Consider the following 24,672-nt stretch of genomic DNA (forward strand, 5'->3'; position numbering starts at 1 on the left):
AGCAAACAAGCCAAAGTGATACTGTAGCTGCAGCCTGATTTATTAAACAGTGACCGTAGTCAGAGTTTTAATGTCCAGCAAACATAAAGAAAGTTATTACTACCGTTCATCATTCAGGCCGTCAAGTGGAGGCCTTCATTTTAGTCTCTACCTGACGTGACCTGATGGGCTCCAGGTTCCATATTGTCCTCTTCTTGCCTGTGCTTCAGGACAAGCACTTAGCCTCCTCAGCTGTGGGCCAGAAAGCTGTTCTCACGTCAAATGTCGCTTTAATACTGGGATTAGAGGGTTTAATGTTTGAGCTATGGTTTCATTTTGACTGAATTGAGAAAATAAATTAGGATTCAATTCGATGTTGGATAAAATACACACAGCCACAGTGAACACACAGACAGAATAAAACATTTAGGTGTACTGATTGTTATATTGCCCTCTATCTTCTAAAAGAGATTAGATTTAGTTTTGAAAAAAAAAAAAAAGGACGTCAAAAGATTTGTCAACCGGCTTTGATACATCGAACCCTACTGACTTTCATTTTATTCCTCTTTTTCTAAACAACTTTTTTTTTAATGAATTTAATTAAAAATATGTACAGATACTAACCAATCAACTCGCACAGAAGTCTTCTTCACATGATCATGTATTAATGTACAGTCTGCAGGATGGAGCTTGAAGAATTTAAAGCAACAGGTTGTGCATTAAAATGTAACAACAATAACAAAAGCCTAAAGTTGCCTCTGGGTTTTTTTTTTTTTCCCCATCACATGCTTCAGTCACAAAGAAACACCTCATGTGGTTAAACAAACTGACAAACTGAAATATTGACACACAGGCCTGGATAAACTGTTTTGGTACATTGCTGTGCAGCCTCGGGTTCTGCTGAGACAACAGAAACTAAAAGAGCAAACTAAATAGCCGTTGCTAATAGAATTTAAGGTCATAATGCAGGGCAGTCGCTGCACGAGCCTGCAAAAGAAGAAAGAATTGTGTACACAGTGTCCCATTGTGATTATTTTTTTGCATGTTTTGACTAATCTGGAAATTGAGTCGCGGCAATTAGACGCCTTTTTTGGTTTTCACAATGTGAATTGTTTTATTTGCGTAGACTCAAAAGAGCAAAAAACAAAAAGTAGCCTGAGTGACACGAGCCAACTTCAGCGATTATAGAACTTGCTTCTTTTGATTCTAGTTTGAGTAGTACATGTAAACGAATACCTGTAATGTTTACTCCAACTTCCCTGCATTAAAACATCTCTAGATCGTTTTTCTAGCTGATGAAATGCCTCCAGATGACATCACTTGTTGGAGCATTATGTCACTTCGTTGCTCACATTATGGAATTTGTAATCACCGTCAGCCTAATTTTCAGGAGCTCCCCCAGATGACATCATCTGAAACCCCTAATGATGAAAAACTCCTCCGGTTGATGTCATTCTGGAGCAGTTTCTCAGCTAGAAGCAGAGACATATTTTAATATAGGGAAGTTAGAGGGAAGTTTAAAAGCATTCATGTACATTTAAACACCAAATCTGAAGCCATAGAAAGCACGTTGAAAATTGGTGAAGTCGCCCTTTAACAGCTGGAGGCCTCTGTAGATGTCTAACACAGAGGTAATACAGTTTCGAGGGTATTCTCTGAGTCATGTAAAGTGTCCCCTATTTTGCCTTCCTAACAAGGCTATTTAGCTCAAGTCAGGTCATAAACAAAATCCTCGTGGAGAAAAAGTTTGCGGTATTAAATAAAGTTGAGTAGAAACTACACCTGGGCTATCACTACTTTGACTTCCTCAATTGGGTTAAAATCCACAGGGACTGAATGAAGGCAACTTTTATTGGACAACAAATATAAAGAATGGCAGCTCTGGGGCAGAAGAGCGGCGCACCATGAAGCACGCTGAGCCGGAGACAGCCGCCCACTAACCACAGACGACACTTTGACAACCGCCATCCAGGAGCCCAAGGATAATAAAGCCTCGGCTGATAGTGGTGATGGAAAACAGGTGCACCGCACAGGTGGAGACAATCACAGTGGAGGAAGAGGACATAGACGAACAACACGAGGGACCGGCCTGCTGAAACACAAGGAGAACAACATAATATAAAAATATCCCCCCCCCTACACACACACACACACACTAAAAACCTGATCATATCATTAATAATCAAACAAAAAAACTTGTAGATCCCAATGCTCCATCAAACGAAGTGCACGCAACTTGAATCCACGAGATCATGGAGGTAGTTTATGAATCTAGTTCAACATCCATGAGTTGGATGCCAAAAATATATTATCAGTGAATGTCAGCGCTGAGGAGTCCTGTGGTCAGCCTGGGCCGAACTATCAGACCAATACAGCAAATTATCACCAGGTGGTGGAGAAGCCTGATGCTCAGCGCTGACAGGAGTAGTGGCACTTAAAGAAGGGGCAGCAGACTGAGGAGAAATGAAGAATGAATCCTTGGGCTTTGGATGTGACGTGTACCTTGTTACCTCATCTGAAACAGTGAGGATAAACTAGGGGGTCACTCTGGGTTTGACTGGCTTTTTGATCTCGTGCAAACTGCTTAATATATCCAGAGCTCAACTATTGTTATTGAGATACAGTGTGTCCTCTTGCAGGAGTCTGAGACCTCGGAGATTGTGAGTCAGATGTTGGGGGTTTTTACATTACACCAAAAGGACGGTGCCTTCAGCCGCTAACTTTGAGAGACGGTTGACGGTTTATTTAGACTTATTATCTTGTAAATTTTAAAAATAATGCAGAGTTTAGGGATTAAAGTTAAGGGATTGTCAAAGTTATTCGGATACATTTTGTGGGATCAATAAGAAACTGAATAAAATGGTGTATAAATAGGGCTGTTATAGTTTCCCATCATCAAAACTGATATTAGAATACTTGCTTTGTCTAATCAAGCACCTAGATTCCACATGACTGCATTTCTATAACAGTTAAAAACATAAATAACATAAAAACATGTGAAACATTTCTGTTCACACTGGTCATTTAATTGACTTCAGCCTTATTCTAAAGTGAAAGTAGATTTAACTAGTACTGCAGTGGTACTTTGAGTACCAAAGTTTACTCTTGCAAAAAGTACTGGCCGTAGAATGAAAACATACCAAAGCACGTTTGAGCCCCTCACCCTTAGGTTACCATCGCTCATGGCTTCTCGTGGGAACAGAACAGGAATAAAAGTATTTTAACCAGACATGCTGTGCAGCTCAGTGTTCACCAACCAACTGCAAACAACGTGTCACAGTGCACCTTCCCATTGGCAGCACACTCCTCTGTCCCTGCTCCCAGGTCTTAAACCACTGGTCTCGCTTTTCATCTGGTCATTAGCTCCCACAGCCCGTCTCTCTCCCTTTCATTTTGTGTCACACACTGGTTTCAGTCGTCCACCCCTTGTTTCACCTTGGATGGCTCCTCACCATCGTGCTCAGCCTTCAATCCCCAACACACAGAAATGGTTTTCTTCCCTGCTGGGAGCACTCGGCCGCCCCCACCCCCCCTCGGTCTCTGACAGCACACTCCCGACACCCACCCATATCCTGGTGGGAGATGCTGACAGCTAAAGTGGAGATAACAAGAAAGAAAAAAAGTGAGTTTTTCTGCTCGTGTGATCGGACCATCTCAACAGGTGATCAGCAGATGTCACGGGGAGACAATAGCTGTAGAGCACACACACACATTTGCACACACAGGCTGACAGACATGCTCATCTCTGTCCATGTGTGTGTTAACAAACATGCTTTTATTTTTAGTAGTGACGTCTGGAGCGGCAGTGCGGTCGTGTCTCCTGGTTACCTCTGTGATTTGGTGGCACTGTGTACGTTGGATTCATGTTGACATTCTGCACCAAGGGGCCTAAAATCAATTCAGACTTTTGTCGTGTGAATTTTACTTTTACTGTCCACATACCCAGTTTTGGTGATAAAATACTCGCCCTTGGTTAATTAGTCATGGGAATAATGGCACATTTCTTCAACAAGGTCTCAATTTTTAAACAAACTCATTAACTGAACAGTTTGATTGTATTGCCGTTGTGTGTGCTCAGATGGAAAGTACATTATGTCAAAGTTGTCGTGCCCTGTTACATTTATTTTTAGAGATGTCACTGCATTCCCATTATGTCTGCAACCTCACTTTTCTATTGTTTTAGCCGTATTAAAATGTATATGAATTCGCAGCATTACATATGGGGTCTTCAACTAAAAATACTGGAGGTCCGGTCACTTGACCTCCTCCCCAGTCCAGACCATTATTTGGCCTTTAAAATGTTTTTTTTTTTTTTTTATTCCTTTGAAGAAAAGTGTATTTTCCTGATTTATGCAGACACATTATGAAGTTTAAAATAAGAAGCCTACATAAATAATCTACCTCTGCCAAAAAAAAAAAAACACATCCTCAGTTCTCTGTAAGGCAGAATGTCCATTTTTAGTTATGCATGTATAGTCACATGAAAAGTTCATGTTCTTGCAAAATTATACCATTATAACAAGAAGTAACATTACTACAGAAAGTATGATGAATCAAAGTAATTTATGGGTAAAAAAATCTGTTTTATTTTATGAATTTCTGGCATTCTTACAACAAAAATATGAAAGACTCATCCAAATGTTCTTAGGTTGTAAGAGTCATTAAATTTAAAATGGATTCATACAATACTATTATCTGTAACCTCTGATCCTGTTCAGGGTCGCAGGCGGCTGGTCCCTATCCCACCTCTTATAGGGTGAGAGGCGGGGTACACCCTGGACAAGTCCCCAGTCCATCTCTGGGCAAACACAGACAGACTCACATTCACACCTATAGACATTTTATAGTCACCATCATCAACATGCTTGTCTTTTGACTGTGGGAGGAAACCCACACAAGCACCGGGAGAACATGCAAACTCCCCACGGAAATGCCACAGCAGGCTAGTGGGATAAGAACCGTGGACCTTTTGTCTGTGAGGTGAAAGTGCTAACCACTCCACTGTCGTGGTAAATGAATAAACATTGCAGCCTAAGTTAGTTTACAGGAGACTTTCACGGTGTCGGTTGGATTCAGCTGCAGAGATTTGGTCTGTATATTTCACTGACTGCATTAACATTAACATTTACATCAACTTGTTTTTCTTGGCTTCTCTGCTTAATGATGTGCTCTCCTTCCCTCGTGACTGATCGGAAAAGATGCATTAACAAAGACCCACGTATCTATAACGCGGCCATGTTGTGCCTGTTGAAATATCTCGTCACAAATAGGCCTTTTTATTTTAACGTAAAACACGTGGTCCAAGCAGAAGCCTCCCTTGGATCCAGACAAGGACCAAAGTCCACCATTTAGTGACCACTAGCTGCAGTATTGTCCATATTAACATCAAGCGAGAGTCCCAAGCTTAAAAAATGCATTTAGCTTTGTAACTTGCAAAGGAAAATGTTTGAATTGCTGCACTTACCGCACAATAGCAATATGTTTCCTTCAGATTACATTAGCATGGAAAGAAAAATAAAAGACCAACCCAGGGTAGAAGACTGACACCTTTTATTCAACTCCGGCTTGCTGCCACCGACTTCTGAAAGCAAGACAACCTGCCTTGGATGAAACTGTTCAAAGGGCTTGCAGAAATTCTCTGTTGTAATCATTATTCCAGCCACCTTTATTTCATTTTCCACCAACTTTATTAAAGTAGCAAGGGTAGTGGCTGCTGCTGGAGATATTATTCCACAGAGCCATTTGCATACAAAGCAACAGGGTGCTTTTCTTGCCATATGGGATTCGGCAGAGCCCTCTGCATATTTCAGAGGTAAAAAGTCAAGGTATGCAGATGGAATCCTGCAAGTAATTGACTCTCCTAGATGGACACAAGTGTTAATTAGACAGAGCACGCGTGTTTTGCAGTATCGCAGCATCACTGTGGAGATGTGCCAGTTGGAGCAACGGTGAGCTAGTTAGGCAGCAAGCAAGCAGTGCAATATTCATGACCCTGCCTCTTTAAAGTCCTCTTGATATGTCGGAACGTAAAGGAAATATGTCCTTTGAAGGATCGAAGGTCTCCTGCTCTCTTCTCTGTCCTTGATCAAATAGAACTTGAATGTGGCACTGTAATGAGAGTCTCTGCGAGTGTGGGCAAACGGCTGCGGAGCGAGTGGGTGGATGAATGCATGTGCATTAATGTCAGATTTTATTGGGGATGTGAAAATCTAATCTTTTAAAAGATGCAAACATTCTGAAAAAATGGAATAAAGCTTATATTACACCTGGTACATTTGGAGAAACTATAGGTCATAAGTGGACAAAAATGCCGAGCTGCAAAACATTATTCACATAAACCGCATTTGTTTTTCTTCAGCACCTTGATTCGCTGTCACATAGCTGAAAATCAAAGTCTAACTTTAACAGATCATCAAGGCTTTAACAGCACTGATATCCCAAAATGAATGGAATTGGAGATGCTTCTCAAGTATTTAAGATCCAGATGAATAAAACAGTCTGCATGGCTAAAAAAAATTCTACCTGAAGTGTGACATCCAAGTGATTTCCATCAGTGATGCACAATCCATGACTACATTAAAAGACAATATAACTATTCCCACCTTCACTGATTTCTCTTGACACTTGACAAGTCTCTCACCTCCCTCTTCTTCTGTCTTTCTTCAGCGTTTAACTTTGGCTGAACCTTTCATATGCTGAGTAGAAAAAGGAATCTGAATACATTCTTTAACAACTGTAGAGTTGACAGTTGCCGCCCCTCCACCTGCCTGCCTTCACCAACAGTTTTCAAAGCCAAATGTGGGAATCCTCCTCCCCTCCCTCCCTATTCATTTTCACTTTATCACTCACGGAACATCTACAAATCACTTGAGGAGAGGATAAAGGAACGCATGCAGGCTGATGAATGGTTTAATTTAGATTCAAATGCCATAAAGTGGGCTAATCGGAATAGCTGACAAAAGCTCTATGACGGAGAAGTGATAACCTGCAAGCTGCTTCCTTATTGCAGGAGATGGGAGTGAAGTGCTGGGTTGGTTTACAGGTTTAATTGCATGACTCAGTGCAGGGACTGAGAGACTGACATAGGGGGGAAAAAAAAGTCCTGGGGGATTTAACATTAAATGACATTAACATTACTTTGCATGATAAGACACAACTCACAGCCAAAAGTTCTCACTTGTAAAGTATGTTTCTGATTGATCAGCTTCTCTTTTCGTACTTTTTCTAGCCTGCCTCGTCTGGACACGTCTTCTCTTCTGCTTGCACCGTTTAGCACTGTTTGTCACCCATGCTACAAAGACTGGTCTTTCTAACTCACTCTGCGTTGCATGTGTATGACCTGTCCTTCACTGTCTAGCCTGTCTGAGTGCGTCGCTCAGACAACAGTTTGCGAGTCAATCTAAAGGCTTTCTGTACTGTGTGAATCCAACGTGAGAACTCAATCAGGCTTACTGTCACTTTTCTTCATGTCATTCGATTACAGCTTAGCCTTAGGACACAATGCTGCTTTCTCAGTTCGAAGGCAGTTTATTTTGTGGATCTGCACAAAGTTCTGTAGGCATCGATGCCTGAGGTCAGGTTGGTATATTTTTTTTTAGTGTGTCTGCCTCTTGGAGCCTGTATCATGAAGCAAATTCAACTGAAACCCACTTTTGACAGTATTAACATTAAAGGGGGAGTGGGAAATTAAATATTCACTTTGCTCCGCAGTAATTAAAGTAATCCTTCCAGAACACATTTTACCCTGTGTGAAATTACAGCTTTGTTCTGCGAGAGACCTGATAGACATGGACATTCACAAAAGAAAAAAAACCAAAAGCCTGGGAAATTTCCATATTTGGCAAAAAGTACTGCGTGTGCACATATCCGCAAATGTTTGCAATGCAATTACAGTGCCTATAAAAAGTATTCACACCCCTCGAAAGGGTTTCACTTTTATGTTTTTACGACAATAAATCATGGTTGTACAGTCTCTCCCATCTCTCACTGGCTTGATGCGTATTTGACTCCCCCTGTGTTTAAGTTCAAACTTCACAGTGAACTGACTAAAATAAGTAGAAAGAAAGGCAACTTGTTTGTAGAAAATAGAAATTTCAAACCTAACTTAAAATATTAAGATGTGGATACGATTGAAGTTACAGGAGGACCTTAGAAACAGGAGGTCATCGTGGTACCAAAAGAAATAAAAATTGAGCCAACATTGTTGTACCTGAATAAAAACACTAGAGTCAGTATGCAAATATTAAAAGATTATAGTATTAAGTATTTTTTGACCCGAATCTAACTAAATATTGTGATTATGCAATTAAAAAAAATTGAAACATACACTATATTTCTTGTGTTAAAAGCAGAGGCTTGCGAGAGAAACAAATGGTCGAGGCCAGTCTGACTGGATTTATAATATACTGGGAAGTAATTTACAATGTTTGAATAATTTTTCTAATAAAGAGAAAATTAGATTTTAATTTCATTCCAAAAAAGAATCTGTCAGGAATCCCATTGGAACAGCTAAAGGTTCAAATGTAGCTGCAATTGTGAATTTCATATTCATATCAATTTGTCTTTATAGTACTTTTTTACTGGTTCATTTAAAGTAAATTCAGTGCTTTTGCCCTCGTCTGGGTGAGTTGGAGCTAAGTCTTTACTGTTAGTCGTCAGATATATTTTATTGAAATTAGATGGTTTTTCGGCTGTGCAACTTATTTTATTCATTAGTTCACCTCATTACCATATTGGGATCCATGCACCTACATGTGAAATCGTATTAAAACGCTCAAAAAAGTTTCACTGAAAGAAATTGGAGGACGAGCTGACAGTAACAAATTGTACAAGCTTAATTATCTGAAACTCAGTTCTGAAATGACATGTCTCCAAAATACGAGCAGGCTGACAAACAGAAACCGGTGATTACAGTAAATTATTGGTGACTTGTGACCTGAAATACTCATATTAAAAAGATGTTTTTCATGTAATTTACAAGCCTCTGCTGTAGCAGGGATGTAACCACAGAAACAGCTGCTGCGCCTTGTACAGTGGTGACACCCTCTCTCGGTTCAGACCAAACCTTGACCCCATCACTCCTCTCACAAAAGTTTGGCTTCAGCTCACCTCAGCTTTTAAATTCACACTTTTTGCCTCTTTTAGATTCACTGAACAGGTTTTATATCTGCTTGGAAGTTCCTCAAACATTAAAGGCATGAAGCTTACAAACCTGGCTGTCTCTTCCTGCACAGTTTAGTTGCTGTTTTTTGAAAGCACTGTACTTAACAATTAGACATTATTAAAACAGAATGGTTTAGGTCCACGTGGGGAATTTTAAAAAGGTCCAGGCAGAGAACAAATGTTTTATTTAAAGTAGGAAGATATTAAAAATATTGAAAATGACTTAAGGGGGCCTTGATACTTGGTCCTTTCATATGAGTGTCATCATATAGATTAGAAACGGTCTGGGTACTGTGAAATTGATGGAAATTTGACTATTACAACTAATAAGCTGATGCATACTCAATTCCTGTTACTTACAATTCTAATACTGCAGCTATAATCCATTCACTGCAATAACGGGGCCCCCTGTAGTCATTTTTAAATTTGATGACAAATGGTAAAAATAAGACCCGAATCGAACAGTTAGTGAAATTGAAAGTATTGTTGTGCGTTAGCATCAACGATAAATTACAAACGTGAGCGGAAATGCTTCCTAATACATAATAGTACAGCGGATGATGCATGACTTTTCATTTGAAATTAATTGCCTTTTGTTTTCTTTGTGCTGCCTCGTGTAATCTGTCTCTATCTTACTTTCTTTTCATCCTGTCAGCAGTTTTCTTCCTAGGCCTCATGCCAGTAGCTTGATAGTCAGCTTATGAACATGACACCCAATCTTTTCTCACTATATCACAATCACTTAATCCCACAATTATATTATATTATGGTATACTGCACTTAGTGTGGCTTAAGGTGCCATTACACCCACAGTTTATTTGTGTCATCGTGCGAAGCTGCAGCAGTTTTCCAGTCAATCAGGTTTGAGGTTCAGAGTGCAAAGCATACACCCGAGCTCGTATACAGTGCACAGGGTTATTGGACGGTTTGGTTTTTCCGTGCCCTGGTATTGCTGTGGTAAAAAAGTGTTCATATAAGGTAAAGAAAAAGCCTCCATCAGAGTGACTTATAGCCCTTCAAGAGCTGGTGTGAACTTAGCCGCGTGAGGGATACAGTATGTGTAGGTGGAAAGAATAATAACTGTATGCGCAGAGAGACTTGTTTCCCATGTAAGTCATCCCACTTATTCAAAGGCTGCACATTTTGATACTGCATTGCATTACGCCGATCAGGCATAACATTATGACCGCCTGTGCACTTGAATTCTACTTTTACAAAGTAATAATTTCTCAGTTTGTAGGTTGAAACTGTCAGAAAGGTTTGTAATTGTGTTTATTAAAAAAAAAATCACCTTTCTGACAGTTTCAGCCTAAAAACTGAGAAATTATAACTTTGTAAGAGCAGAATTCGTGGGAGAGCAGCTGTATTACGTCAAATTACACGCGGCCATAATGTTATGCCCTGTATACTTACCTGGACTCTCTGTGTGTGACTGAAGCTCCTGCACTTTCATTCCCACTGAAACTATAAAGCCAATGTTTATGGTGTTATACTCGCTGAAAAGTTGACCGCTGGACTTTACTACAGCAAAAAACGTTGCTTATTTAACCATCTGACAACAAAATGGTCGAACGTTCCATTAGCTGTATGTATCATTGACCACCAAATAAAGGAGCTGGCCATCACTTAAAGGCCATATGGCTTGGAGTTTGGATCCTGCAATATAATTAGGCCAGGCTGCATTTTCACACTGAATGCTAAAAACACACATTGACGCTGCTTTAGAGCAGGTATTTCCTCTCGCTGGAATCTAAGTAGCATTGTTCCTGCTTTGACGAATGTGTACCCAGAAATTGTTGATCACAGTGTTTGTCTTTCTTTGTCTTATGTCCCTCAGAGCCAAGAAGAGGACCAAGCCCTTAAACCTTAAAATCCACAGCAGCGTGGGTAGCTGCGAGAACCTGCCCACGCAGCGCTCCCCCCTCCACAGCGATCGATCTCTGCGATCCTTCTTCTTCCCCTCCTTCATCCCCTCCACACCTCCTGTACATGCTGAAACACCCTCTGCAAGTGAGCAACCTCTTCTTCTTGTTCTTCTGCTTTTATTTTTTTAATTCACTCACACTCAAGCATTAACTAAAATCAGATTTGTTTAATACTCTTCAGCTTATCCGTTCAGACATCTGATTATGTAGTTCTCAGGTCTCATTTCTGGAATGTATTTCTGCTCTGTCTGGCTAAGTCAAAAGGTTCAGCGCACTCTGGGGTCAAAAATTGAAGACCGATTAAGTGCATTTGTAGCCTCAAATTAGTCTTTATTATTTCTAGAAAGTGGTCTGACCCTGCCTCAGGATTTCTTTCACGTCTGTCACGAATTCAGCTTTGCAACAGTTGTCTAATGCTTTTTCTTTATAGCAGCAGTCGGTATTGACATCAGGCCATTTAATCAAACTAACCCCTCCACAGTGATAAACAAATAGCAGCCATTATCAGACTTAGCGCCATAATTCTTGTTGTTAAGAATATACTTAAGTACAGCTCAGCTGGAAAATGCAACAAATGAACAATCAGGCCGTGCCATAATGACCGGAGGTGGTGTGTTGCTGCACATTGTCTGTTTTATTGGCTGATACATTACGGGCATAGCGCGGAAGCCATTAGGCTGAGGAGGAGATGGGGAAAGGCAGAGAAATAGAAAGTAATTGAGACCGTGTCAGAGAAAAGGGTGATGAATGATTGTCACTTAGTGTTGTGAACTGTTGCAGACCTTGATTAACAGGTACGCACAGCACAGCGGTGCATATTTGTTGGTGGAGGTATGACGTGGAATAGTCGCACACTGCGTGCACAGGGTGACAGAGACATAAGCATGTTTTTGATTGGAAAAACACTGCTGTTTAGATGAGACGCATCCCTGCAGATATGAATGTATGCAGGCATGTTTATCAAGAGTAGCAGTACAAATACCTTTTGGAACACTTACAATTCACAGTTTTTCAGTGTAGCAGAGGCTGGAGCTCAGCGAGGTAAGGCAGTTGTCCACAGATCAGCGGGGTCAGTGGTTCGATTGCCGGTCCCACCTGGCTGCGTGCCGATGCAACCACGATCGGTGTGAGTGTTTTTGTGTGAATGTGTGTGTTTTTGTGTGTGTGTGTGAATGGGTGAATGAATGAATGAATGTTGGGTGAGCACTGTAAAGCGCTTTGGATAAAAGCGAGGGTTTGGAAGTTGGACATTGAACACCCCAACATACCCTTGGTCCTTTTGATGTTTGGGGAAACTCTCGGGAAAACATGCCAAACACACAATGAAATCCATTTAGAAAAAGAAATACAATTGTAGAAATGTAATAGATTTTTTTTGTAAAACATTTACATTTCTTTACATTTGCATTTAGTCATTTAGCAGATGCTTTTATCCAAAGCGACTTACAAGTGAGGTGCAAGATGAGCAAGAAAACATCTAGTGGCTATAGTAAAAATTACAGTTTTAGAATTGATGACATATTTGTAAGAGAGATTAGATGTGCTTACTTACTTCTAACTGAGATTTACTCACTTTACTTACTTAGCAACCAAAACCACAATCTTTCCCTAAACCCAACCCAGACACTTTTGTACCTGTTCACATTTTGTTGGTAAACCTAAGAAGGTTTTAGCACCTTGTTAATTTCAAAACTATTTGATAAGAACCTATTGAAGCTACTGGGATGTAGAAGGTTCCCCACTGAGCCATAATTAAGGGATGACAAGACCTAGCAATGACCCGTTTGATCATGTGCTACTCTTCCCAATGAGTGGAAAAATGAATGGCTTATAATTGATATTTCAGAAAGTCAATGAAAAAAACATATTCATAAAATATTTAAAATTATTTATTAACCATTGCAAAGGGCATCATATCATATCAGTTATTTCTTCGTAACCTCTTTGCTGATTTCTTAAGAAGCAACCTGCCAGAATGAACAATCGATGTGGGTGTAAGTGATTCTAGTTCAGTTCGAGTAGTTTGCATTTATTGAAATTTCTGCTTTTTGCTATATTTAATTCTCTGTGGTTTCCACACTAGAGGGATGCAGTATTACTTAGCTTAATATGGGCTTTCCAGGATTAAGGCTATCAAAGATTTTGATTCAGTCCTTTAAAACTGTCGCAGGAGTTGCTACTTAAACTGGATTTTGTGCTTATTTCAAAAGAGAAACCCAGATGGGCTGTTAGATTAATTCTGTGCGCAACTTGGTTCAAACACCAGTGGCCTCACCTGTGCAAACAAGCCGGTGTCATTCAAACAATGCTGATACTGCTGCTGTTGTTACTAAAGTGGAAAGGCACCTTGATATTTTTATGAAAGACTTTCATCATATTGTACGCTTTCTCTTGTTAACCAGATGTCAAAGTATAGACACAATGTGGATGTACTACACACGTTTGGCCGCAGAACAATTGAAAGTAAATGTAAGTAAAATTTTTCCATGAAAGTGTAAGAAAGAGTGCTCAGATGTGGACGTTGGAGGAGGAATTTCATGTACTTTATGGAATTGTGAGTGAGGGACGGCAGTTCATTTCCCATCCCCAGATAAAGATAGACATTCTGAATTTTAAATGAAGACATGGTATTTGATCCGTCTTCCATGTGTCCACCTGTACGTGTGTGGGAGGGCGTACTGACAACCCACTGAGCTGAAGTTAACAGCGGCTGCTCCAGGCTACAGCAGAGATAGTACTTCTTACGTAGATGGAGAGTTTTTAGAAGATGGAAGAAGTACATGTTGCTTTTTTTATTCTGTTGTACGAGCGTTATTGGACACGGTGGGTATCACAGCTTGTGTTTGGAAACCTGCCTGTATACCTAAAGTCCAAGATGAGCCGTCCACTGTGGACAGCTCTGAAGGTTGGAGGAGTCGTTCGTCTTCATCCACTCCTTGAGGCATTCAGGGAGGAGTCTGTGAACGCTTACTCAAGCATCTCAACTTTGACTTTACACACAAATATGCGCTAATTGCTTCAGGTGTGTTTTTCCAGCCTGCCTAAACGCAGGTTAGGCTGGTAAAAAAAGAATGTTTTCTGCTGCTTTCAAGTCAAAGTTACAAATGCTGACAGTAACACGCAAGCTGTTCATGCACTGTAACAGTTCTATTCGTGTCTCTCAGCTCGAGTATTTTCTTTTAACAGTGAGAGAAATGAACCCCCAGGGGGCAAATAAGGTTTAGCTCTACCTGTTTTTACCACACCTTCTTAAAAAGGACATTATTTCTATAGCATTATTATTTAAACTGTGCAACTTATAATTTTTCAGTCTCATAAAGCTGAAATGTTATTAGCAGACCTGTATGTGTAGGTTGTTATAAATGAACATAATGTTTATTGTATTTAGTTTCAAATAACCAAGTTGAGGAAAATAGTTTTTTCTTTTCCTGTGAAGCATCTCTGTTGCCCTGGAGGTCTCCATTTCTTATTTTAGCAATGGCATACGTGTGTATTAGTGTGTAAACGCTTGTGTGAGCCTGTGTGTGTGTGTGTGTGTAAAACTAAACATCCATCCTGGGTCTATGTTTGGGATTATGTTATCACTGTCATCTCATACGTCAGGACCCTCCAGCCAGCAGCCTTACCACTCTGTAGTCGTCTCAATCAAAACACACCTCGGACCTACAAGACTGGCTGAGGTGACCAAACGCTGTCTGCTCCGGATGAGTCAGTGCCCAGTCGAAGCTGAAACGTCAGACCCCCCCCACCCCACCTTCTGCGTTTGTCAGTAGACACACACACTGTGTCTGATAGTCTGGTTATGATATAGTTAGATTACATAAAGATTATTACCGGGGTTTATTTGCTTGGCCAGTCCTTTTGCATGTAGTTGGGACCTGGAGGAAAGATTTGCTACACGTAGCAGATATTGTGAGCGAGTATCCTCTGAATAATTCCAGAGGATAAAGCTGGAATTATTCTATATTTTCCTTATTGTAAACAAACCAAATAGAGGGACCAAAGCCAACAATGTGATAGTCCATCTCTTAATACTTTTCTTTAGAGCCAACTGAAGATTTACTGTAAGTCACACACATGGTAGCAATCAACACAGAAACTTCTCCGAAACGACAGAGGGGGTATTGATCAGCTAGACAAAGAGGAAAAGCCAAACTTTAGCAGAGCCCAGTTAAAATGTCAGTGTTGGCAAACTATCTAAAGGCAACAAATGTGACTTTACGTATTTTGGTAGATTTAGATGTCTTCTCTGTGTTAGTATATGTGGGCAGGTTCAGCGTGAGCTCATCTCTCAGAGAGTCGACAAAACGCTCCAAAGCTTCCTCTGAAGTGAGCTGTGAATCAAGAAATCCGACAGTTGTATGAATCGTCATCATTTTGCATCATCGGTGCCTGGTGCAGTGCGCAGTCGATGGACTTTTGTTAAAATTTCAACGTCATTTTTTTATTTTAATTTTTCGCATATTTACTGACTCTCTGACAATCCTGAAATACATTATGCTAATGACGGCTCATTTCCAGTAAGTGTCCCAGTTGGCCAGCGTACACAATAGCAATAGTTCTGTGGTAAATTACGCCTGTGCTTTTCCTGCAATGACATAGTAAATTGTTGTGAAAAGGGCCTAATAGTAGATGTGCACCAAGTCCCGTGACCTCACAAAATCCCCAGCGTAACTCTGATTAGCCAAAACAACACCTTTTACCTCAGTATCTCTTTGTTCAGAACCATTTACTCCGATTTTATACTGGTAAAAAGCAGTAGAGGGATAAGTGCTTCTAACCTGGACCATGGAGTGAACGGAAAGTTTTTCCTTGCAAAATATTACTTAGTAGAACTTCTGAATAAAGCTTCTGAAGTGTACAGTCAACATTAAAGTATGCACAACGGAGGTCAGCTTGAATTATAAATATTCAGTGTTTTGCAAAAAAAAAAAGCAATGGTGGCCACAGAGGGATATATTAATGTGAGCACCTCAGGCTGTTAAGTGTGAGCTCACACTGTTTGAGCGAACAGACGCCCCCAGCTTGTGATGATACCTTGTTTCCACTTGGAGGTTCAGAACCAGCCCTGGGACTTGAACCACCCTTACACCTGCTGCTACAAACCCGATATATGTTTGTGTGTGTGTGAGGGAGAGAGAGACAGCGAGGGAGGACCTGTGAGTGTGTGCTTGTGGATAAAAATGGCTCGAATATTCTTCATATACTTAAGCGTAAGTCACTCTGTTCATTTCGACATGTGTTCTAATGATGTCACCCACTCATCCAAATCTCACAGAGATGCTTTGCGGTTGCGTCACAGATCTCCTAGCAACCAAATAGGGGACCACAATTGAAGATCCTCTGAGAATTGGCAAATAAAAACATTCACATATAATGGCTAATTTTAAAATGAACATAAAATAAGCTACCTGAGAGGGAAAGATGAAGTTGGTTGTCAATTCAGTAGTTTACTAAGACGTGCTGCAAACGTTTCAGTGTGTCATAGGAATGAGGAAATAGATGTTGACTTGTTGACACGTGAACAAGTTTAGCATTTTTGTGAATTTCACTACTAGACAGGAGAGAGAGTTTAAAGTGTGTTTTTTACGTGTTCACTGGCTACAAAACTCATAACAAATGTGTTTCACCTCATTTAGTCCGCTGTACAAAAAACCCTGCAGAGAAGCTCATAAAGGTGGATTGTCAAGAGTGACTATGTTTGGTTCTAAGCAAAGTAGTGCAGGAGTTAAAAAGAGTATCACGAGTCCGAGAGGTCTTTGGGAACGCTGGCCTGCTGCTGCTGTATCTACAATGAAATGCTGAAATGCAAAAGATTCCCCATGACCCGACTTTTAACTTTGTAGAGCAGGCACGGAGTGGGATAAATTAGTCTTTGGTCTCTGAAGAACTTAGGAAACACTACACCCAGCAGGGTGGTGAAACAAAGCAGGGTTTTAATAATCTTCGTCTAGTCCCGCCAGTATTTCTCTGCAAGCTCAAAACCCACTAGTTAGAATTGGTTATTTTGTTCGGTCATGATGCATGTAATGCTGCGTTTCCTTTCTGTCTGCATCACTGATACATCCTTTCAGTCTCCTTTCGTGGGATCTTTGTGTAGCAATCTTTTTATTTCAATACCAGACGGACAAGCCTGTGCAAAGCCCATCAGTATTTACTCCTAATGTGACAGCAAATGTGTTTATTTTATGAATCCGTTGCAAAAGGGCTGCGGATCTCTTTCATAGCCGCTGCAGGGTGCACTGCGTCACCTGAAAGCCCTTCGTAGTGTCACATTGGCCTCTCTACCAAAACCTGCTCTGTGAGTTGGTCAGTTGACTCATCTGCACGCTCTAAGCCATTTGATTTCTCCAACTGAGGAAATCTCTACTGAGCCATTAGGCCCCCAGACATCATCTGTTCTGCCATCCCTCCTCCCTCTGTCTCACTGGCACACTTAAACCGCCGGCCTTAAAAGACTCCCTCTATCTACGAGGCTGTGCAGGGATACTTGTTTCCTCCAAGATAATTGCTATTTTTCCAGCACCGCGATTGCTATTGTCGCTTTTTCCCATTTTGTGTATGTGGGACACTCGTAAGTGTGTATGTGTGTTCTTGCTTGTCAAAGTTGACAGCACAATATTCTGCAAAAAGGCTGATCGGTGTATAGCTGTTGCCATAGCAACTGTGAAACCTGTCTTTGTTTCTTGTTCATCGGAGGAGTTTTTTTTTTTTTTTTTTCCTCACACAGGGCTGGAAAATAAAGCCTGGTCTATTTCCACCCCTCTTTTAGTTCATCTCTTGCTGCCACTCCAAACAAATACTCGCTGTGTACTTTCACCTTGTGGAAAGTTATTAAAACACACGGATGAGAAACAATGAGACTGTGGTGTGTGATATATCGCTCATATAACACTCGTGTGCTATAAGGCAGCATGTTGTGCGGCAAACACCCACACAGTTTTACAGTCCTGTTCACTTCTTCTGCTTCTCTGCATAGTCCACTGTATAGATACCATCACGTCAAACTGTTTTTTTTTTGTCCCGAGGCTCCTCCCATCTCAAGCTATCTATTATCTTTTGATGATACCGTGCCAGTTGTGCTCTTGATTGCAGTCAACCACTGGAAGCTTTCATCCAAAGCACCAAACTGCTACACTCTGCCCGTTGAGCTGCAAGACCTTTGATTCTGCTGATGATGAGAGTGGGAGTGGGTGAGACGGTGTCGACAGTGAGAATTATTAGAGTGTGTGTGTGTGTTTTTAATTGTCACAAGCTCTGCGCTTTTCTCTTTTACCCGCGGTAAGAATTTATCCTCTGTGGGGAATTGGTGCTCAGTCAATCATTTGGAGAGGCATCGCAGTTTAACGTCAAATAAACTATATTTGGCTCTAAATAGGCTTCCAGACTCAAGTAGTCTTTTTTTATGTCTGCACACATACACACACCTGCCCTCCTCTGTTTACCACACACACAGACAGATTCCATCTTTCAGAGAAGTTACATTTGTCTTTTAAACCTACACACACACACACACACACACACACACACACATGCATGCATTCTCTACCCCATGGCTGACTGTGTGTGACACTGGAAGAGGGGGAAGGAGGACCTCGGCTTAATTAGGCTGAGGCCAATCAGTGAAGATGGAAGAGGACAGTGTTGTCTGGCGCCTGGGGGTTTCTCAGCTCCTGCAGGCTCATCTGTCACACATGCACACACATCCATGCACACATGCACGTAGAAGCTACTGCATATTGTTTTTGTTTTTTTTAAATTTATTTTCTGAATTAGATCCTGAATCAGATTTCTGGTTTGTAACTGAAATTCTCTCTTCATCACAGTATTTGTTTTACATTTTATAGTTTTTCCTTATTTATGTGACTATATGTTTATACAAAGCATATGTGAGCCTATGCTGACACATCGGACTTTACTAAATTTTATTTTTCAAATACTACATACTTTTGCCATAACGCCAAATGTAATGCACCTCACCTACTTTTAGACACAGCAAAGGTAACACCAGAATGTAAAATCATAGAGCTTTTTTTAAAGATACTGTGTTGGAACTTCATACTGGTCTACACGTTGAGTTTTTTCTATTTTGGCTATAAACCGAGGCCAGTCCAAAATGATGCCAAGATGCTTAACTTATAAGATTTCAGTCTGAGTTGATTTCCCATGATAAAAAGTTTGGTTTTGTAGCAAAACAAAGGTTGACAAATACAACATTTCCACCCTTCATCATTTGGGCATCAACAGACAAATGGAATTGGCATCTTTCAGCTTCTGATTGATTGAACACACATGATCCAGGTAATCGGCCCAAGGTAGGACAGGGACGGTTGGAAAACAAGAAGCGCAGTGGTGCTTGAGGACTGAAATTAAGAACCACTGTTCTAAAGGGTTCACGAGCTTTCAGACGCCACTGTAAACACAGACTCAACATCCAAAGCCCATTCCTCATCCAGAAGGCAACATTTTAAAGCTGTGACGCAGGCTTATTCCGTTTCGTGTAATTGGTGTGTATCCTCGTAAATACTTGCTTACACAAACCTACACTTTAGGATCCTCAAAGCTGTCATCAAAGACAGACAACAGAATCACGTCAACGGCACAGGACATGATGATGAACAGCCCTGACCACACCGATGACAAGTCCAATCAACTGCTAGTCGCCAACAAGGCCAATGAGAAGCAGATGATGTCAGTTCCCCCTCTGTATTGAGTTATCGGGGTGATTGAGTGTAATTGAGCGATGCATCGGCGTGCAGAGGGAGGACTCCAAGCCTCTGGAGAGTGGAGGAGGAGAACAAACCAGGAAATATAGGATACTGGGGCCATGAGATGCCTCATAATCAATTAATCAGAGTGATTAAGACTTTCAGCACATGATGAATTTCAGTTTACAAAGGTTTTTCATCTTTGTCTGTTGTCATTAGAACTGAGAACATCTTTATTAATCATCTTCAGTCCAACACCAGTCACTTTTTAAAAAGAGGGAGGCATAAAAGAAGTGCATAATACAAAAGATGCAAAACACTATTAAGAAGCCTGTGTAATTTGGACTTTGTTCCCTGAAAGGAAAGTGACTTAATGATGAAATATGAATTTTATAAACAACAATTAGGGTGTGACTTCCCGCAGCTGGTTATAGATACAGAGTCTTATGAAGGGAGGAGGATTGGTGTAAGTTAGTGACAATTTTAGTCAGAATATAGAGAAACAAAGTGTAATACTAGGGTATATCACAGGGCTGTGCCATATCACAATGTCCACAGCATAGTGCGATGATTCTTCCCATGATAACAGTTTCATCCTGTTATCAGTACACGATTATACTGACGCCGCATGATGACACATATGCGCACAAAGCAACCAGGCGCGATTAAAGGCCAAGAGGCATCAGCTTTCCAAAGTGTGGATAGGGATGTTTAGAGGCCACTATGTGACAATACACCACAGGCACTGCAGCAAAGGAAATACTCGATTCATATTCTACTTAATTAATATTGTATTGGATCAGGGGGACTGTGTGATCGGCCCCCGAAAACTGTATGTTGATGCTGTGTTAAAAACATTCGGGAATATTGTGATGTCACGCTACATTGCCTACTCCTGGTATCGAATCCAAGAGCAGAAGAAGTTTTTAAAAAAAGTCAGACTGTGTAAAAATGTTTGTAGTTGAATGATTCACAGTGATTGCGTAGCTTTTGAAACTCTATTGTTTTTTTTTTGTGGTTGTCTACAGAACATTTTATTGTTGGTGCAGATGATATTGTTTTTATAGATCAGTCTTTGAAACTTAACGCTTTATTTGAAATAACTTTCTATGACTTTAAATTTCTTCTAATTTCTTTTCCAATATTTCAGATCTCTTGCTCATGTTGGCGTCAGTGCCGACACCAAACCAAGGCCAAAATTTGTTTAGGTTCACAGGCCAACCATTGTTCAAAGCTGCGTTTGGCAACTAAACCGAAAATAATGGAAGTTTAAGACCACTAATTTTTACTGGCTATACATGCAGATTACTGACGAGTTTTACTGCCAATGAGATGTTTAATGAAGCTGCTTATCAATCCATTCATCTGCCTTAGTTTGCATTAACCACTGGAGTGTAGCTGGAGCTCCTTCTTTAGACTTCAGATTTGCCTGTGACTGTACTGAAAACTCTGACATCCAATCTCTCTTTCATCAGAAGACGTCGATCCACAAGTTTCTAAGAGTCTATTCCAAGATAATATCGGCATCTCAGCAATGAATGTTTAATGTATTTTCTGTTTCTTTTGCAATAAAAATACAATCAGGAGCCTGTGAATATGAAAAGGAACCATCTAATCCACTGGGAATTCATTCTTCCGTGCAATTTTGGGGGATCCCTTGCTGAAACCAACTCAGATCTCTTTCTCCTCTCAGCCTAATTGAAGTGAACCTTAAATAGAGATCAATCTCAGTGTGCACCTTCACCTGCACTTCCATTTTCAATGCATTAAGGGTTTAAATGTAGTCGGAAAAGAACTTGTTGCAATTGTTTTGCTTTGTCTTTATCTTTACACTTCCCTAATTTATTTTTCATCTCCTCCACCGACCCACCCACACACAAAAATCTCAGGTCCTATTCACTCCTTTCTACCTGGCATTCATTACATAACACAGTACTCATGAATAACTCTGGATAAAGGTTCTCAGATAACTCCTCAATTTTTACATTTTTGACTTTTTCCAGTTGTCATCAGAAGTTGTGGTTAAAGAAAACAGCTTAGTTAACCACTTTGCAGTTTTGGACTGACAAACAATAATGCAAAAGAGAAGTGGAAAATGTGTTAAAATCTGTGCTGGTCTCAGGAAGATGGGGCAGTGTTTGTGTTGGTGAATAAGGATCACATTTATTTTTAAACCGGTTCACGTAGACACACTTTTACTTGCCTTTAACAAGGACTGCACCCCAATTTCTACCGGGCTTGGGACTGGCACTGCACGACTGGGGATGGGGCTTTTGGTGGTTCAGCGTCTTGCCCAGGGACATTTCACCATGTGGTCGGGAAGAGCGTCACGATAAAAAGCGAAAATTAAACATTAATTCCTAAGTCGGCATGTTCCAAAATGTAAACATGTAGGCTTACAAACGAGGCCTAGTTCAAGCCCAAAGTGCAACTTTCTGTATCTTTGGTAACACGACACTTCTTTCTCTTCTCATGAGTGAACACGAGATCAAAATGTGCAGAAAAGTTATAGTGGCTGTTAATTTGGCACTATTTGACCCGACAATGGTGTCACTGTTTAGGATAACCTAGTTTAATTCTTAATTCTCAATTTTAAACAGGCAATTTATAGACTATAGCTGCAGTGGTACTGTACACATGAAAAATGTTTGATAAAGACATCCTTGGCTCCAAAGTTAGCCGTGTAAAGAGTTAAAACAAAAGCTACCTCGCATGATGCCACTTGAGTCATCAATGACTTGGGCTGAAGGGGGAGACGTATTGGGAGTTAGTTGTGAAGTAACTGGACCTCTGTTGCCCGACCGTTTTTCTCTCCTTTTGGATGCTACTATCTCAACACACCTGAATCTTGGGCGGCTGTTACTTGGACGCAGCCACTAACCTGACTCTTGATAGTTCATATTGTTCCTTCTCAAAAGTCAAAGTGTCTGTGGACAGGACAATTAAACCCCTGTAGTAGTGCCATCATGCATGTGCAGTGATTTCCCATATGGATCAATAAAGTATGCAAAAATCAAAATATCTCTGGTTGCACGTGGGTTATGTAGATGTAAGTTTTACAAAGGAGGAAGGACAGGCAATGCAATAAAACTGGTTCTGCTGCATCTTTTTTGTTGTTATCCATTGTGAACATTGCAACATTTTGGGGCTGCTAACAATCGGCGGAGTATTGCTTTAGGACATTTCTGAAAAAGTGTCGGTTGATATGGTGATAATGTGGTGAACATTATGTTGGTGTCATTTTCTGTTCCATGCTTTGTTGTTGGTGACTGTAGTCATTCATTACTAAATTGTCAAAAGCATAGCAGAATGGAGTCTCAATAGCCCTGTTATACGTGGGGGTCCGGTCGAATTTGATATAAAACAAAAATGACCTTGCATGATTCACTTTTCAGTCTGACCTATGAGTCTTTCAGCATTTTCCAGCGTGGCTCTTTTGTTGTTAAATTATCGGCGGTCAGCACATCATAAGAGCACGCTGTCATGCTCATGCATATCCACCACATCCAGCCACTTTCACAGGCAACACTATGTGGGCTGCCAGACTCACCTGAAATTAAGAATTGCTGCATAAATGCAAGGGGGATGCTCAGTCATTGGAGGCACTAATGGACTGAGCGTCTGGTTTTTGTTTTGAAGCGAGACTTCCTCACAATGGAATAGAAATAGTACTAAAGTAGTCTCATTATATAAGCTTTTTATGTCTAAGCATGCAAACAATTCAGACAGGCCATTCAAGCAAGACCTTAGCATTTTTATTCAGTTTTCAGCCTAAAGACCTATCTATCCATCTATCCATCTTAAACAATTAGGACAACATCTCGATTACGGTGATGAGCTGACAGTGAGTCGTGACTAACCGTGTGCATGATATGCAAACAGATGATTAAGTCTGACACAGAAATGTCAATTTAGTGCCACAAAATCAGTTGAGTCTTGAAAATGCCATGTGTGCTAAATGAATGTTTAGTGAAAGCCGTTTAGTCAATGCTGAAAGACATTCTGTCAGTATCACCGCAGAACAAAAAATGAGACGGGGAGAACCTCAGTGACCTACCCTAAGTCCTGTTTCTTCTTCTGCAGACACTCTCTCAGTGCCTCGCTGGTCCCCACAGATTCCCCGAAGAGATCTGGGAAACTCAATAAAACACAGGTAGGCCTAAAGGAAAGCGTGTGGGTGAGCGCGCGCGTGTGTGCGTGTGTGTGGGTTGGCCTATGTGCATACACTCAAACATTTGTGATTGAACAGCATTCCAATTAGGAAGGGCCTCTTGCATAATCCACCTCAGTTCTCTCTGTGTCTTTGCCTCACTCTTTCAAACACTAGTGACCAAAAAAGTGAAACAATCCTATAGTTGGAGTGGAATCACAGCAACTTCTACAACGTGTGTGTTTTGCCTGCAAAATGTGGAAAGGGAAGCCTCATCTCATGCAGTAGAACTAACACGCGTAATTTATAGAGCTGATACTTGAAGAGGAAGGCTGGTTTTCAGAGAAATTGAATTATTCTACCCGGCAGTCTGACAATCTCCTTGATGTGCCACATTCTTGATGTTTTCCCTTGATTCCATTGTTACCCTGTTAAGATAAGTGCATGTGCGTAGTTAGTACACGGAGCACCAGTGTGGCTTCAGGCCCTTTCTCTGTGCTGAAAGCAACATTAGAAACAAACAATCTGCTCTGATGTCACATCATCATTCATATTTGACCGCAGAGTCCACTAAAAACTCGTCTGGGGTCGGATCGAGTAAGGGCCTTTCAAATGAAGTGAAGGAGGGGCCTAATAAATAGATTTGGATTCTGTCAAACTACATTAGTCACCTGCCATTAGCCAGCCATCCGCACTGCTGGCACACAGCCGCCGCATCAGTAAATACAGCCAGTGGTTGCATATGTGC

The 24,672-nt window shown here is 40.8% G+C and overlaps 1 protein-coding gene across 5 annotated transcripts in view; it reads left to right on the plus strand.

Moving 5' to 3' along the window:
* ksr2 (kinase suppressor of ras 2) overlaps positions 1-24,672 on the plus strand; it is a 101,301-nt gene that overhangs the window by 38,361 nt on the left and 38,268 nt on the right. For 4 of the 5 annotated variants that reach the window (XM_067520970.1, XM_067520972.1, XM_067520971.1 and 1 more), the window contains 2 exons: positions 10,979-11,151; positions 23,858-23,927. In XM_067520970.1, coding sequence (XP_067377071.1) covers positions 10,979-11,151; positions 23,858-23,927 — 243 coding nt within the window. The remainder of the gene's footprint in view (positions 1-10,978; positions 11,152-23,857; positions 23,928-24,672) is intronic. The other variant, XM_067520973.1, reaches the window with a different exon arrangement.

The sequence above is a fragment of the Channa argus genome, chromosome 11, assembly GCF_033026475.1.
Source record: "Channa argus isolate prfri chromosome 11, Channa argus male v1.0, whole genome shotgun sequence".
Classification (NCBI taxonomy): domain Eukaryota; kingdom Metazoa; phylum Chordata; class Actinopteri; order Anabantiformes; family Channidae; genus Channa; species Channa argus.